The 17146-nt window shown below is 50.6% G+C and overlaps 1 protein-coding gene across 1 annotated transcript in view; it reads left to right on the top strand.

The window, feature by feature from the left end:
• Positions 1-17146, top strand: part of DDX11 (DEAD/H-box helicase 11) — a 55174-nt gene that overhangs the window by 36234 nt on the left and 1794 nt on the right. The window contains exons 6-25 of the mRNA XM_081083664.1: positions 25-182; positions 1885-1930; positions 2862-2969; positions 3189-3276; positions 3632-3840; positions 5395-5547; positions 6517-6563; positions 6895-6974; positions 7725-7769; positions 7888-7955; positions 9565-9603; positions 9894-10005; positions 10155-10286; positions 10788-10900; positions 14545-14617; positions 14964-15067; positions 15989-16138; positions 16382-16450; positions 16544-16644; positions 17058-17142. Coding sequence (XP_080939790.1) covers positions 25-182; positions 1885-1930; positions 2862-2969; positions 3189-3276; positions 3632-3840; positions 5395-5547; positions 6517-6563; positions 6895-6974; positions 7725-7769; positions 7888-7955; positions 9565-9603; positions 9894-10005; positions 10155-10286; positions 10788-10900; positions 14545-14617; positions 14964-15067; positions 15989-16138; positions 16382-16450; positions 16544-16644; positions 17058-17142 — 1980 coding nt within the window. The remainder of the gene's footprint in view (positions 1-24; positions 183-1884; positions 1931-2861; positions 2970-3188; positions 3277-3631; positions 3841-5394; positions 5548-6516; positions 6564-6894; positions 6975-7724; positions 7770-7887; positions 7956-9564; positions 9604-9893; positions 10006-10154; positions 10287-10787; positions 10901-14544; positions 14618-14963; positions 15068-15988; positions 16139-16381; positions 16451-16543; positions 16645-17057; positions 17143-17146) is intronic.

Below are 17146 nucleotides of genomic sequence, written 5' to 3'. Positions count from 1 at the left end.
CCCTCCTGCACTGCTCCTGTACAGAGACAGGAAGAAGAAGAGACAGAGCGTCTCCTCCGTCTCAGCAGGGACATACTGGCAGCAGGAACAGAGGCTGAGCCCCTGGAGCAGCTAGCATCTGGGGAGGAGGAGCTGGTCCTCTCAGAGTACGAGAGTGATGAGGAGAAAGGAGCCCCTAACAGGTAGGATAGCACTTCTGCTCCACCCACCACCCTGCTGAGCCCACATGGGAGGCAGCTCCTTCCTTGTGCCAAGAAAGAAGCAGGCTTCCTTGTCACTCTTTGGGCATCTGAAGGGATGGAATGCCAGCCACTGCCGCTTCTCTCAGACAGGCTCCTCCTTAGGGTGCGTAAGTGATAATGGCAGTGATAGTCAGCCGTCTCTCTCTGCCGGGCACTGGCTGCACTTCTGTTAATGCCATTATTCTCGCATCAGTATTTGTGTCTTCCCTTTACACCTGAGGAAGCTGTGGCCCAGCCAGGTGTGATGCCTTGGCCAAGGCCACAAGGCCAGGTAGCAGGGAGCTGAGACTTGAACCCGGTCACCCAACTCTAGATCTCAGACTCTTAAGTTCCAAACTGCATTGGGTTCAAGGTGCTTACCCACACCACCATCTTGGTTCCTGTGGCCTATAATTTAAATCCAGGCCTTTCAGACAAAGCTGACTGAACAGTTCTTTATTGACCAAGAAACTAACACTGTAACTAACTCCTTTTCTAATAGTCCAAGGCAATGAGCATTTCTGCTTTTTAAAAAAACTGAATTGCTAGGTGGACAAAAACAAAAAAATCCATCTGATGTCCCCACCTTATATACAAAGTAGAGTATATCTGAAAAAAGGATTTTGTGTTTTCTAAGAAGCTTAGACTAATAACGTTGACTAAACAACCAGCCAAGTAATGCAGGTTGACTTACAGTCCCCAGTGCTGATGGGCTACTCATTCATTCCCAGAAAGGGCAGACTTCGTTTATTCACACATCCAGCCTGCACTGAGATCCTGCTGAGTCTGTGCACTATGTGGCATATGATTTATGTAGTTAGTTTTTTAATTTAAGTTGTTTTTTTTTAAATTCTGAGGGGAGAAGAGATTGATATGGTCATGAGTGACAGCATCTTTTATCCCCTCACCTGGTCAGTTGGGGCTTCACTTAGGAAATGGGCATGGAGTTGCTGCTGTTTGCAGGCTGTGGGGGTGCTCCATAGAAACAAGACACACCCAGATCCCCCCGTGGACAGGATAGGGTGGTTGAGGAGACAGAAGAAGAAATGGTTTTTGAAAGAGATGAAAATCACAGGGACCATGGCAGTGTGTTACAGGGCAGGCAACCCTGCCAGGGGAGATTGAGGAACGCTGCCCAGAGCAGGTAATGTTTATGAGGAGGTCTTGAAGTTGACTAGCAGTTGGCTAGGTAAAGGGAAGAAGTGAGGGAGAGAGCATTCCTGGCACAGAGCACAGCATGCCCAAGCTCTGGTAGAGTGGTAGAATCAAGTTCTCTTGGTGAATTGAGAGAAGTCCCATTTGCTGGAGGTTAGACAGTGAGAGGAGAGTAGCCTTGGATGACAAACATTGACCCTAGGGTCTTGGGAATACCATGTCCTTTCTCTCTCTGTCCTCTCCTGAGTGGCAGTGGGAGGATGGCCTTGGTGTTAGCCTGGGGCGTCTCTCTGACCAAGAGCACAAGCGACCACCTGCTGCTTTCGTGGACCTTCACTGCTGGGATGTGTCCGTCTCCTAGCTCAGAGCTCAATCTTCAGTTTGGTTCTTAGTTGTTTAGGTCTAGGGCTGATCGCTGGCACGTGGTAAGATGCTCAGTAAGTGTGTTTCTAGTTGTGTTTCTAGTTTGCTGAGAAGAATGTTTTTCTGTGTTTTGTTTTTCTCTCAGATTAGATGAGGATGAGGATGACCTGGAGGAAGAACATGTAACTAAGGTAAGATGCCATGTCCTAAGCTTTGTGCTGTGATTGGCCTGGAGTCCAGGGAAAATGCGAGGGTCCCTCCTGTAGGTGAGGAGCCTCCAGCCCACTGACTCCATCTCCCCAGACCCAAACCTGGTCTGTAGGTGCTCACCTGGCAAGCTGGTCTGGGAACCTGGGGAGACATCTTGTGGGAGTGATGCCTTGGCTCATGTGCCGCAGGACATGGGAGAACAGCCATTCTGGGCCAAGGACCCTGGGTCTCTCTCTGCATTAGGAGTTGGGGAAGGCCAGGGCAGGTCAGAGTGAGAGTTCTTTGTCCTTTGGATGTTCTGATGGCATCCTTGCATGGAGAGCTATGAGTCATATGTGGTGCCAACACTTCACAAACTCAAATCATTTGGTTTCATTCATGTAATACCTTTGTTTTCTCTGTTGAAACTAGACTCCCCTCCCCCCTTCTCTTTTTTCCTCTCCTCACTCTTCTAAATCTTAGCGGAGTTCAGAGAAAGCGTGTTCAGCTCAGCCTCTGCCTGCTTTACTGCCAGCCCCACCCTCCATGCCCTTGGAAGGTGTGTGTGGAACAGCCCCTCACCACTCCCCAGAACCTTAGGGACCTTTTCCATGTCAAGAGTCACCACTCAGGGAAATACTTTTCCTAAGGTGGCCAAGCCCTCCAAAACAGTTGGATTAGGGGCTGAGCATGACTGATGGGAGGAGTCCCACCTTGTGGGCATTCTCTTAAACTTTAGGAGTTGAGGGTGAAGTGGGGAACCCTGGTATTTCGCTAAGATCTTCTCTGGGACAGTTACCTTGCTGTAGGTTTGTATATTTATGACCCCTTTCCCCATTCCCTCAGCCCATCACCCATGGCATTCCTTGATGTGCAGAGAATACTTGAGAATGTTATTCCATCTTTGAAATCCCCTGCTTTTCCTCGGCGCAGATTTATTACTGCAGTCGGACCCACTCCCAGCTGGCCCAGTTTGTGCACGAGGTACAGAAGAGCCCCTTTGGCAAGGACACCCGGCTCGTCTCCCTGGGCTCTCGGCAGGTAGACAGAGGCAGGGCGCCTCAGCCCTGGTGCCCTCTACTCCCTTCCCTGTGCCTTCATCTTCCTCTCGCAGGCAGGCTGAGGAGGGGAGGATCGCCCCTCTCGGGCCTTGCTGACCCTTGGAAGGAAATGGGGGAGGGCTGGTCTGCGAGGCCTGGTGGGCTGCTGTGTATCATGTAGCAGCACCATTTCTTTACTTCTTGCTCCTCTGTCTCATAGAATCTCTGTATAAACCAAGACGTGAAAAACCTGGGTTCTGTGCAGCTGATTAACGACCGCTGTATGGAGCTGCAGAGGAGCAGACACGGTAGCCACCTGCACCCTTGAGCTAAAGGAGCAGCCTCTGGGACCATCCTTTGGCCTCGGGCAGCTGGGAGTGAGGCGCGGGAGGGGCAGGGGCCAGCACAGTACTGACAGTATCTTAGTGGAAATGATGGTTCTTCCTAAAGAGCCTCTCCTTGGGAGAAGGTGTGTTTGCTTTCTGAGTCAGAGTTAATTCTGAAATCCGGGTTTTGAACACAGAGTAAAATACCAGAGTGTTTTGATGAGACCAGAATAAATAGTTCCCATAAGGGTTTTGTAGACATGACCTTACTGGCCTGCTCCTGGCCACAGGACCGTTACTGTTCTTTCTGCCTTTGCCCCTGTACTGCCACCTGCAGAGAGCAAGAGCAAAGCTGAGGACCAGGAACCCAAGAGGAGAAGGCAGGCACCCCAGGCTGCCTGTCCCTTCTACAGCCATAGGCACTTGCAGCTCCTCCAGGACCAGGTGCTGCTGGAGGTGAAGGACATCGAGCAGCTGGTGGCCCTGGGGAAGGAGGCTGGGGCCTGTCCCTATTATGGGAGCCGGTTTGCCATTCCAGCTGCCCAGGTGAAGACCGCAGAGGGTTGGGCGGTGGCTCTTGGCTTTAACTGCAGCCTAGGCCGTGAGGGAAGTCCCTACTCCTCTTAGTTTGGGAAGGTGTCACTGGCCATGGTTGGACTGACCGACATACTGCACACCGATGACACATAACCCACTCTCCTAGGGCACAGGGTCACAGGACGCCCCAGGTCCCTTGGTGGCTGTTCTGCAGGCACTGTGGCATTATGGGGGGTCAGGCCCAGGAGAAGGTGTGCATTCCTAGTTGAAACTACAGTGAGAGATGCCAGGGCAGACACCGGGAGGAATGGGAGCTACAGAACATAAATCTATTTCCAAATGGCCGTTCAGAGTGACTGTCCTGACTGTGCACTTACTGCACCATTTGAGAGGACTTTTCTAGACTGGGCATATGGAGTATTATTTAAACAGAAAAGCTGCCAATTTAACAGGTCAAAAATTATACTGTTATTTGGTTGTTATGATTTAACATTTCTTGCTACTTCCTTCATTTGAGTGACTTTTGGAAATAGGATATTATTTGTGGAGAATTCCATATAATCAAGAAAAGGTTAAAATCGATTTTAAAAGATGCAGGGAACTAACTGTGTTAGTAATAATTTCATGTGGCAGTAATTGCTCATCAGTCTATTTCCCTGGACTGCGTGTGTGGTCCTCGGAGCAATGCAGCAGCGCTCCCAGCACTTTCACGTCCTTCCCAGGATCTGCCACAGCGAGGGTCAGCGCTGTAGACACTGTGTGCCAGTGCTGTAAAATGTCCTGAAATTCTTGTGATCTTGATTCTTTAAGGCACTTTTCACCTCATTTTTGCTTTTATGGTATCCCATTGAGCTAGCTAAGGCAGGTACTTTCCATATTCTACGCCTGGGGACAGTGGGGTCCAGAAAGGTTAAGTGGTTTATCTGTTTTCTCACAGCGGGTGAGTAGTGGAACCATATTAAAACTTGGGTCTTAAGTTCCCAGTTTTCTGAATTTTCACTTTGTTTATCAGTATTCTTGTAACTGGAAAATCATCATAACACCAAAGCCACTAAAAAATGTACAGAATGTTTTTTTTTTTGTCACCCCAACCCCACTTCTTAACCCTGTTTTGACAGTTTATCAAGCCCATTTTGCAGATGAGGAAAATGAGGCTCACGGACCCCAGAATCACACAGATAGGAAGTGACAGCTCCTGGACCAGAGCCCTGGGCTGCCTTCTGCTATGCTGGTGGTTTTCACCGTTTTTTGAGGAAATTTAGGTGCCTCAGGGGCTACCTTGGGGGCATGGACAAGGCTAAGCAACTGGGGTTCCCCTCCCCATAACCCCACTCTTGGTTCCATCAGAAGTCAGATCAGCTTCACATTTGTTTCATATATTTGATGTTACACATAAAACGTTTGAGCAAAGAGTCTGTTGTTAAAAGCACATTACGATGCCATCCTTTCTACACCTGTTCTGGGCAGGAAATGAAACTGTTCACACCAGGAACTTAGAGCAGGCTGGTGACCCTGCTCTAGGAGGGAGTCCCGCCCCACTCACGTGGCCCCATCTCCTCCCAGGTGGTGGTGCTGCCCTACCAGATGCTGCTGCACACGGCCACCCGGCAGGCCGCGGGGATCCGGCTGCAGGGCCAGGTCGTGATCATCGATGAGGCGCACAACCTGATTGACACCATCACAGGCATCCACAGCACGGAGGTCAGTGGATCCCAGGTAGGTCAGCCTCTCCCTACCGGAGCCAGGGTTTATCAGGGGGCAAGGGAACATTTCTCTAACTGTCTGGACCCGGGATTCCTCCAGAAATGGCGCTCGGTAGTGCTGCACTGCGGCAAGGCGGCAGCCTCATGAGAGGTGACTGCTTTCCAGCAGATCTCAGAACTGGGGTCTAGCTCAGGCAGAGGAACTGGTGCCTTGGTCTTCACTGGCCTGTGTGGTCCTGAGTCCCTCCAGCCCAGGATGCTACTAACCACTCCATGATCCAGGGTAATGGCTTGAGAGAAGTAGGGTCCTCGTGTAGTTAGATGTCATTATTATTGATATTGCTTTGAGAGGATTTAACTGAAGAATGCTCAAGATTTCTGAAAGCTACTATTTATTTATTTCCTATTTGCCATGCACTGTAGGAGTTATCTCTTATGTTCACGTCTATTCTACATTGGGCTGGTATTCCTATTTAACATTGAGAACTCTGAGTCAGAGAGGTTTAAGCAGTGCCTAAGGTCACATAGCTAGTAAGTGGGAAACTGGGATTTGACCACTGGTTTCTGACCATGAAACCCACACGACATTCCACCACCTCTACTGACTAATGCATGGGTTGATCTTAGGCCAGGACATGATGGTTACCTTGAACTATCACTCTCAGTAGGCAACACGTCTTTTCCCAGCCCAGTGAAACTAGCAGGGAGCTTCATTACGGAGATTCAGCCTCTTGCTTTTTCCCTGGCACAGAGTGGCCACTGCAGCAGAGCCTGCCTTCCTTCCCCTCCCTCAGGTCCCACCAGCCCATGGGCCTTTAAAACCCACACCTTGAGTCTGTAACCAGCCCCACGCTCCTCACCTTGATTGCCTCCTGTGTGTCCTGGGCTGGCATTTTCTAACCACAATCTAGACAATTGGCACAACCCTATGCCACTTGCCCAGACCCTAGTCTGCCTTCATGCCCATTTCTTCTCTCCTTAGCTCTGCCAGGCACATTCCCAGTTGCTCCAGTACATGGAACGATACAGGTGAGACACCACCTCCAGAGGGGAAGGGAAAATCCTGCTCAGCCTCAGCACCCCAAGCCAGCCTCTAGAGGAGGCACTTAGGTTGGCATTTCTGTGGGGTGGCCTAGCGTGCTGCTGTCTCCTGTGTGTGTGCACCCACATAGGCCAGGGGTGCTCAGGACACAGCACCTGGCTTAGGCCTTGGGCCACAGCTGGCCTATTTTTCTGGGGGAGTATTTGTAGCTTGTGACCCAGTTTGAAAGACACCAGCCAGAAGGGCCTCAGCTTGAGGCACTTAGAAGGGAAGGTGCTGTTGGAGTAACCCACTTGCTGTCTGTTGATTTGTCCTCAGGAAGCGTTTAAAGGCCAAGAACCTGATGTACATCAAACAGATCCTGTACCTGTTGGAGAAGTTTGTGACTGTGCTGGGTGGTAAGGAGCCCCACAACCCCCAACTCCATCCTGCTCCGCTCGCCAGACTCGGCTCCCTGGACGCTGTCAGGACATCTAACTTAGATCTTTTTCAGGACCCTGATTTATTTCACCGTTCGGAAGTAGTAATAGCACTACGGTACAAGTGAATGCCGTTTTACATGATAGAGTGCTCTTGTGAGGACGGCAGCATGGGTGTGTTGACCCTCCGTGACACGAGTGAATGAAACTAGAGCCTCTGGTTGCTGAGCCCAGTGAGAGGAACTAGAACCCACTGGCTCCAGGTCCCGTGCACCTTTCCAGCATTCTGTGCAGCAGCCCTGTCCTTTCCCGGGGACCCTTTTGAAGGCTTTCATGGAAGCAGAAGTCCAGGACGCCAGCATGGTGGTTCTGAGGGGATTTTGTCTCATGTTGGTGTTCTTGGCTTCCATCTCTGCCTTGCCTCTGTCACCAAGCAGCTGGGTGTGTCCTGTTGGCACCTGCCTAAACTGGGGTGGCTACTCTGTCCCTGCCTCCTTAGAGGAGGTGTGAAAAGAATGAAACCACCAGGCTTTGGGCTCCATATCACATGTGTGTGGGTCAGACTTTGAGGCTTCCTAGAACATCTGTTCTCAGTGGGGGGTCTATGGATATTAAAACTATCAAAAAGCCGGTTCACAGACAAATGTTCTTATTTGACTAGTATACTGTGGAGTGTGAGAGGATGGGGCCAGAGGACCACCATCTTGACCTGTTTGAATTCTCTTTTAGGGAACATTAAGCAAAATCCCAATACACAGAGCCTCTCACAGACAGGTAAGAAGATGGCCCTCATGGGGCCAGGGCTGGTCTGAGCCAGTTCTGAGCTTCCCTCTGGGACCCCAACACCATGGTCTTCAGAGCAGGACCCCAAGGCTTGTTTGTTTACCCTTAGGGACAGAGCTGAAGACCATCAATGACTTTCTCTTTCAGAGCCAGATCGACAACATCAACCTGTTCAAGGTAGAGGTTTTACTGGTTCATGTTAGCTCATCAAATCTTATCCTTACCCCCACCTGTGGGCAGAACACTGTTAACACTGTGGAAGGAATAAAAAGGAAATTCCTTCAGTCCTCAGTCAGTCCAGAGGGCTGAGGATCTACAGCACAGACATGCCATTAACCCTGAAGAAAAAAAAGAAAAGTAATGTCAGTAACAAAAGAGGATCCTGGACCTAGGGTTGAAGGGTCAGAGAGATTAGGGGGAGATTAGATTAATAAGCATAACTAGAGATGCCCTGGCCCTCCACTTTACTTCATCTTTCTTGGGGCATGATCTTTCCCTGGCTGCTGGGTAGAGCTGGAAGTTAATTTTGTGAGTGTGATCCTGCTGTTGGGCTGAGGTGAGTGAGGTCACAGCTGGGCCACTCTGCTTGACCTTTCTCTCGTCTTTCCACTCCAGCCATAGTTTATTGCAGCCTCACATCTTTGCTTGCTCCAGGCCTACATATCGGTGCTCTCCCCGGGGGCCAGGAGGGGAGGGGCGGGGTAATGCCACTGCTACTAGACTCACAACCTTATGATTCTAGTTTACTAACAGTAATGAAGCAATTACTGTGTTTGAGGCAGTGCACCAGGCTCTGTGACTGTAGAGTAGGGTGTGCCATCTCCATTCTAGAGCAAAGGAAGCCGAGGCTCAACGAGGTCACCATAGGAGGACGCCACGCACAGGCCACACGAAAATGGTGCATGCCGAGCCAGTGTGCCAGCCCAGCCGCACAGACTCAGACCCTGCTTTCTCTCCATCGGGCCTTTCCTTTTCAAACCAGCTGCCCTGACTGGTTTGGTCATGGTTACTGCCATCACCCCCTCAGACAGGCTGGCAATCCTGTCATCTTTGAGCCCTTTCTCCCATCGCGTCTCACATCCAAACTGTGGCCAGGCCCCATAGCCTGGAATAGCTGTTGAATGTACCCCACCTTTTCACTCCACAGCTGCTACTTCAGTGCCGTCTTTTCCTTTGCCTTCTTTTTGGTCTTCCTGATTTCATTCTGTCTCCCTTCTAATAACTTTTACAAACTATAGTCTAGTGAACCTTAACTGAAAGATACCATTCTTATGAGAATTCTTTAAAGGCTCCAAAGTCATCGTCTTGCATTCCAGCCTACCTGCCAACCTAACTGCACTCCAGGTGTCCCTTGAACAAGTCCCAGGCTTTACCTCCTTTAATGCCTTTGCTCATAGGGTTTTTTTTAAGCCTTTGCTCATAGGATTTTTTTTTAAGACTAACTCTTAGTCCTCCAAGGTCTAGCTTAGGTGCCGTCATGGTGAAGGAAAGCAGAGGGACACAGCCATCACCCAGGACCTTGAGGAGGGTGGAGCCATGCAGACTTGTGAAGGCTGTGCCTGAGGCCTGGCAGAGGCCCTCTCGTGGGAGAGCGCCGTGTGGTGTGGGGACAGTGGGGGTGGAGTGACCTCAGAAAGGAGCGTGACATGGTTGGCCTCAGGAGGCTTTGGGCTCCTTGGGAGGTGGTGGTGACTGATGCTCCCGGGGTTTTGGAGAGTGGTTATCTGTTTTTGTTTTCCATCCTGATTAAGTTTTCCATGTACCTACAGCGGGTTTTGTTTTGCAGGTGCGGCGCTACTGTGAAAAGAGCATGGTCAGCAGAAAGGTACGGCTGCCCTTCCTTGGGGCCTGGGTGGGGTCCAGCTGCACCCCTGCTTGCTGCCCTCACAAAGCCTCTCTCTCCTGCCCTGTGGAAACTCAGGCACCCTCATCTCTATTGTCTTCACTGGGGAGCATCCTTGCCGGGTTGGGGAGGAGCTGCCAAGATGCCTGGTGTTGGGGTGGCAGGAGGGTGGGCCCTGGTTGAGATGCAGATGAGAGGTGGAAGCCTCTTGTCCACCCTGGCCTCCCTCTCTGCTGCCCTCATTTGTCTCTGTTGCTCTTATTCCTGCTTAGCTCTTTGGCTTCACAGAAAGGTATGGGGCAGTCCTCACACCCCCCAGGGAGCAGCCCAGACTGACAGGGTTCCAGCACTTCCTACAGAGCCTGCAGCCCGGGGTGACTGAGGGTGAGTCAGGTGGTGGGGGCTGGGCTGCAGACCCTGGGCAGGAATGTTCCTCACACGTGGACTCTCCCCAGAGAACCCCGTTAGTCCAACTGCAAGGAGGCTCTCTGCTCTCGCCTGTGGTCCCAGACTCTCTCCCTTCCACTCTGCAGCTCCCACAGCCCCTGTGGAAGAGGGGGAGGCCAGGGTGCCTCGACCTGCTTCCCCACTGATGCACATCGAAGGCTTCCTTGAAGCTCTCACCACTGCCAACCAGGACGGCAGGGTCATGCTGAGCCGCCAAGGTATTCCGAGGGGGAGCCAGCCTGGAGCTGGAGGCCAGAGCATGAGAGGGGCCTTTACTTCCGTCCCAGCACCTCCCGGGGTCAGGACAAAGAAACGTGGTGATGCCAGCCTCCTGTGACCTGGGCAGGCAGTGGGGGTAGTGAGGAGGGATGCAGGTGTGTAGGATGGTTGGTTGTCTCAGGCAAGGATATGAGAGGAGCCATGTAGCCTAGTGGTTAAGGCAACATGGGCTTTAGCTTGAGCCTTGGTTCCATCACCTGCAAGCTGTGTGTCTTGGACCAGTTTCTTTGTCTCTGAGCCTCATTTTCCTCATGCGAAAAGGGAGCTAATAGTACTCTACCTCACGGTTGTCCTGCAGATTAAGTAGGATTTGATTTAAAGAGAAAGTGATTATCTCTCATGCCTCCTACATGGACCCCTTTGCCTCGGAGGATAGGCGTGTTTCTTGGGCCTGTACCTGCCCCCTTCCCATGTAGCTCTTTTCTTTGTCTTTTTATCAGGCAGCCTCAGTCAGAGCAGCTTGAAATTCTTGCTGCTGAATCCAGCGGTGCCTTTTGCCCAGGTGGTGAAGGAATGCCGGGCAGTGGTCATTGCGGGGGGCACCATGCAGCCGGTAAGGACACCGGATCCAGACTCTTGTGCCCGGGTGTGGATGGGACGGTGACAGGAATGGTGCACAGTTAGGCCTCTTCATCTCATCCCTTGGTTTCCCAAACCAGAAAGGGCTTGGCTTGAACAGGCCAAACAATGTCCACCAGGTGGCACTGCTGTACTGTCTCACTGCTGGGCCTTGTAGGCTCGGGGACCCGGCATTGCCACTGCTCCTGTGTGTCTGCAGCGGTGGGATCACACTTCTCCAAAGAAAGTCCTGCTGGAGTTTCTTCCTCACACTTAGTGCCTTACTGCCACTCCCTTCCTGTACCCACTATAGATATAACTTTCTCTCTCTTTTACAAATTTAAATGTATTTTTAGGAAAGTATTATATTTTCATTGTAGAAATCACAGGTAAGCAAAAACAGGAAGAAGGATCATAATTTCACTAGCAAAAGATTCATTTGGTGCATATCATACTTGTATGCATAATTTTTACAAATATACATACATATTTTTAAAACAAAAATATGGCATTATCTGTAAATGCTGTTGTGATTTGCTTTTTCTTACTCAGCAACAAAATGTCCTACATATTTTTCTTGTCAGTAAGTAAGCATTTATTTCACCATACTTTGGCTATAACATGAATGTATTATATTTTACTATGTATAACCACTTTTGTTAGGTATTTAGGTGATTTCTAGTTTTTCTCTAGAAAACAACAGTGTTTAAACAATTGAGTGGTAAATGTAACCAGTCCCTGCACAGTGGTTATTTCCTGAGGAGATGTCCTAGAACAGCGACCACCAACCGGTGGTCTGCAGACCACTGGTGGTCCGTGAGGTCCGAAAGGTTGGCGCCCGTTGTCCTGGAACAGGACTTCCTGCATGAAGAGCTACTCGGCATCCTCAAGCAGTCTGTTCCCAGCCTCAGCTGCCTGTTAGATCGCCCCTGTAGCTTTATTGTTTTTCCATTCTTTCATGTGTCTAGACCTGTATATTTTTTTCATTTGTGTATTAAAATAATTGGTAGTCATTATGGCTCAGTGCTCAAATCCATTGTGGCCTGTGGGAACCTCCCTGCTGCTGCTGGTCCTTGTGATGTGACCTCCTTAGTCTTGGGATGCTTTCTTGCTGCCTGGCACAAAAAACACCCCAGACCACCTGGTGCTTTTTTTGCCCCAGATCCGGAATCATTCATTTCTCCAAGGCGCCCTAGTTTCTTTTACTGGGGATGGGTACTTAGAAACCAAGATCTGGGTGCTGTGTGTGTACAGTGGATGATTGCTATTTGTGGGTCTTTTCAGTACTGACCTGGGAAATATGTTTTCAGACATCATGAGACCTTATTGATATTTCTGATTCAAAAATCAATTTATTTGACCTTATGCTGTATCTCATTTCTCAAGCTAAACTTCTGTTTTTTTATCCTATACTAGAGGCCCAGTGCACGAATTTGTGCACGGGTGGGGTCTGGCCGTCCCACCCCAAACAGGGCCAGTCTGGCTGGGGGGAGAACCCGCAGGCGATTGGCCAGCAGGCCCCGCCCCCAAATGGGGTGGGGGAGCCAATTGGGGGTCAGCAGCCAGGGGAGGGGCCATGGGAGGTTGGCTGACCACCCCTACTCCCTATTGGTATGTGGGGGTGATTGGCTGGGGAAAGGGGCCACAGGCCGATCAGGATGGGTTTGCTGGCCACAGTGGGCATCATAGCGACTGGTCATTCCAGTTGTTAATGGTGTTCCAGTCGCTGGCTTTTTATATATCTACTAGAGGTATGGTGCACGAAAATTCGTGCACTGGGCAGGGGGATCCCTCAGCCCACCTGCCCCCTCTCACAGTCCAGAAGCCCTCAGGGGATGTCCTACTGACAGCATTCTGGTCTCTGTCTGCGGGAGGCGACCAGGGGAAGGTGCCGCCCCCATCATCCCGCTGCTGCTGCCACAGCCACCAGGGCTCACAGCTGCCTGAACCCCCAGGCCTCACAGCTGTCAGGGTTCAGGGCTGCCTGAGCCCCGGGCCTTGCAGCTACCTGAGCACATGACTGCCGTAAGCACGGGCCTCGCAGCTGCCGGAGCTCAAGGCTGCCGTGAGCCCTGGGACTCGCAGCCACTATGGCTTTGGATATATGTCTGGATGGGCATCCAGAAGACCTCCACCCTAATTAGCATATTACCCTTTTATTAGTATAGATAATAATAAAAGCATAATATGCTAATTAGACCGGACAGCCAAATGACCTTCCGGATGAAGCCAGGGCTGCGAGGGCTGAGGCAAGCCACCATGGCTGCAAGGGCTAAGCCCCTTGCACAAATTTCTTGCACCGGGCCTCTAGTATTAACATAATTACTTGTTCTTCCCCACAATATACTTAAAATAGTGCCAAAAATATAATACCAACATTCTAACAATAACCTATTGGTTAAAGTTTTATTTCTTTGCATTTGTTTTTTGCCCTTTGAGTATATCCTGACAGAATATCTGGTCACTGAGGACGTGAAGCCGTTGCTATCAGGCTCTTCTGTGAGCGTATGTTGTGAATTTGATAGGTAGCTAGGCTTTCTTTGTTTCAGTTTGAGAGTTTGCCTTTTTGTTGACTTAATTCTATTTTCAAAATATGTAAAACCTCTGTATGGTTCAAAAATTGAAACTCTACAAAGATCAGAAAGTCTCATTTCATCCCTTCCCAACCTGTTCCCCATCCTGTAGGTGAACATGTTTTATTAGCTGGTCTGTCCTTCTACTGTTTCATGTTAATTTTTTTTTTGTTTTTTTGCCAAAATAAGCAATGCATGTACTTACTCTTTTTTCCTTTCCTTTTTTCCTTACATCAAAGGTGGCATATTCAGTTTCTGTTCACCAGTGTGCTCTGGCGATCACTCCGTATCAGCACACAGGCACGGTCTGCGTTCCTTTCGTTGGCTATGCAGGTTTCTGTTGGGTGGATGCAGCATAGCGCAGTCGACCAGTCCCTCTGGAAAGGCAGTCTAGCCCTCACAAATAACTTCACAAGAAATATCCTGTGCATATGTTCATTGGTTTGTTGAGCTGTATCTTCAGAGGAAACTCCTAGATATGGGATGGCGAGGTTAGGAAATCAAAATATATCTGATTTGTTCAGTATTGTCATGTTCCCCTCCGCTGCGGTGGCACTATGCTGCATCCCACCTGCAGTGTATGCGAGTGCCTGTTTCTCCAGAGTGGTCAAACTTTTCGACTTTTGCCAATTTGATAGGTAAAAAACTGGATGGAGCTTTTAAAAATACAAAAGCATAGTCCTCACGCTAGCGATTCTTATTCAGTAGTTTGGGCTGGACCCTCGCCATGTGAATATATATATTCTTAAATTCCCACTGGCGATTTTGTTGCATATCCAGGGCTGAGAGCCACTGTGCCAAATTTCCTTCGCTATTCCCACAAGTAGTTAAATGAGACTGCCAACACTGGACACCATTTAATTGTTTTATCCTTTTGCTAATTTCTTACCAGCTTTTCTTTTTCTCTCTTCTCTGTTCTTATGTACTTGCTGCCTCCTCACCCAGACTTCTGTCTTTCCAAGTGATTCTCTCTTCCCTTCTCTGTTAAGGCCCCTGCCTGCTCAGACCTGAGGTCCCATCCCCGGACCTCAGGGAGGTCACAGAGCCTTGACATTGTGGTCTTCAGGTTTCTGACTTTCGGGAGCAGCTGCTGGCATGTGCTGGGGTGGAAGCCGAGCGACTGGTGGAGTTTTCCTGTGGTGAGGATCCATGTCCAGGGTTGAATGGGCCACATAGTCACTCATGACCCCGCGTTGTCATAGTTGAACCATATGCTGTTATCAGGCCTACGGGGCTGAGGAAACACGGATGGGCATCTCATCCTTTGCCAGCTCTCTCTGAGCTTGCCATCTCCATGCTCTCATGCTCTGTGCCCCCTCTGTCTACCTGGGAGAGTTCTGAGCATTGCTGTTTTAGTGTGGAAACTGGTGGGTGGGTAAGTGATAGAAACCGCTACTCCTGGTCTGGAAGGCAAGGGTTGAGCAGTGCTCTTTCTGGACTCAGCCTTGCACTTCCAGTTCTCAGCCTCTCTCTGGGTCTCCCCAGGTCACGTGATCCCTCCAGACAACATCCTGCCCCTCGTCCTCTGCAGTGGGCCCTCCAACCAGCAGCTGGAATTTACATACCTGAAAAGAGAGCTGCCTCAGATGGTTAGTACCAGCCATCCTGCCTCACCTTGGCCTTTGCTAGGGCAGGAGAGAGATTTCTGGGGTGGGGATATGCTGGCCAATCCCAAGTGTTCAAGCATTGTGGAAGTTAGTACTGGTCCTCATCACAGAGCTGGTACAGGATGAATAGTGGCACAGGATGAATAGTGTCTAGGTGTTTAACAGGAAGGTCTGAGTTTCCCCGCACCCTTCACCTCTGAGGCTGCTAAATAACTTTTCTTGTCCTGGCCACTGTGGCTCAGTTGGTTGGAGCATCGACCTGTGTGCCAAAGGGTCCTGGGTTCAAATCCTGGTCAGGGCACATACCCAGGTTGCAAATTTAATCCCTAGTGGGGGCATGTATGGGTGGCAACCAATCAATGTTTCTCTCTAAAGAATCAATGAAAGGTATGCCCTTGGGTGAGAATTTTTAAAAATAGTTTTCTTGACACCTCCAGCCATCTCTTTAGGATGAAGTTCATGAGAAACCATTTCCTTTTGCCATTGGGTCATATCGAGCCCTGCCTAGCAGGGATGCCAATACTAGGGGCACTTCTCTAGTGGCATGCCTGGGTTTCCAGTGCCCGATTTGTCATAGATGGTGCCTAATCTCCAGTTGCCCACAGAACGTTGGGAGTTGGGGAGGAGGACTTAGCACACCAGTAACAGGTGCAGCTCAGTGTGCTGGGCTGCGGTGTGTCAGATGCTGCCAGGCACCAGGAGCAGCAGTGGAGTGTGTTTGGAGGGAGGTGGCACATTCCAGTCTGTGATTCCCAGCCAAGGGGCGCCACCTGGCCATAGGCCTCCTTGACTGCACTCACCCGTGAGTCTCTGTACTTGGTTCTGAGCCCTAAGGTTAGGAGATTTTTTTGGGTGTGGCTTCAGGAGTGGCCCTATGGGGGGCCTCTTGTCTTCCTTTCTTAGATGGACGAGACAGGTCGCATCCTCTGTAACTTGTGCAACGTGGTGCCTGGAGGGGTGATCTGTTTCTTCCCCTCCTATGAGTACCAGCGCCAGGTCCATGCCCACTGGGATAAGAGTGGCCTGCTGGCCCGCCTGGCTGTCAGGAAAAAGGTGAGTGACCCCTCAGCTGGACCTTCCACTCTGGGGATGGTGACCCAGAATTCCCGTGGGATTTCTCCTGCACATCAAACTGGGTGGCCGGGCCTCCCATATGGGGGCGTCTCCCACCACTTCTAATCCCTGGTCACTTCCCAGAGGAGTCCCCAAAGCCCAGGATGGAAAACAAGGTCTGGAGCAGATCTATGAGCCAGGCATCCTGAAACCCTGTTCTGGGAGATGTCTGTTTACTTTCAGATATTTCAGGAACCCAAGCGAGCAAACCAGGTGGAACAGGTGCTGACAGAGTATTCCAGGTGCATTCAGGTGAGAGCTGGAACCCAGGCCTTGGGTCCAGACCTGTGGGGTTGGCAGCTGAAACCCTCTGGATGGCGTCCCAGCTTTGTGCTGTTCCTGCAGTGCCATGGCCAGGCGGGAGGCATGGTGAATGGGGCCCTGTTGCTTTCGGTGGTTGGAGGAAAGATGAGTGAAGGCATCAACTTCTCTGATGACCTCGGGCGGTAAGTAGTGGACTTCCCATCTCCCGGGACTCTGATCCCCACCTACCCCTCACTCCAAGCAGCCCTCCCTCCCCCTGCAATCTGCTGCCACCTGAGTCTGCACCTGGGCTGACAGCACAGTCAGCTGCATGGGGAAGTGATTCTGTAGCTTTGGGTGTGGCCCCTTGAGGCCAGGTGGAAAATTAGGCAGATGGTAACTTTATCAGAACTCAATTCCCTGGCCTAGATTGGCTCTCTTAGCTGAAAAACCCCTTTCCAGGTGGTATAGGGTGGGTAGGGAGAGGGAGAGCCACTGAGCACAGTTGAGAACTGGAGTGGTCGGCGCAGCAGCTGTCATGTGGGTGAGGACCCGGCCCTTCGTCCTGGGCCTTGTGAACCCCAGGTGCCTTTGGCTCCTGTGTGCCTCCACCCAGGTGTGTGGTTATGGTGGGCCTGCCCTACCCCAACATCAAGTCTCCAGAGCTCCAAGAGAAAATGGCCTACCTGGACCACACCCTTGTGA

The sequence above is a fragment of the Myotis nattereri genome (assembly GCF_964212035.1).
Source record: "Myotis nattereri genome assembly, chromosome: 2".
NCBI lineage: Eukaryota > Metazoa > Chordata > Mammalia > Chiroptera > Vespertilionidae > Myotis > Myotis nattereri.
The sequence above is the reverse complement of the archived record's forward strand: the minus strand, read 5'-3'. Positions and strand labels throughout refer to the sequence as shown.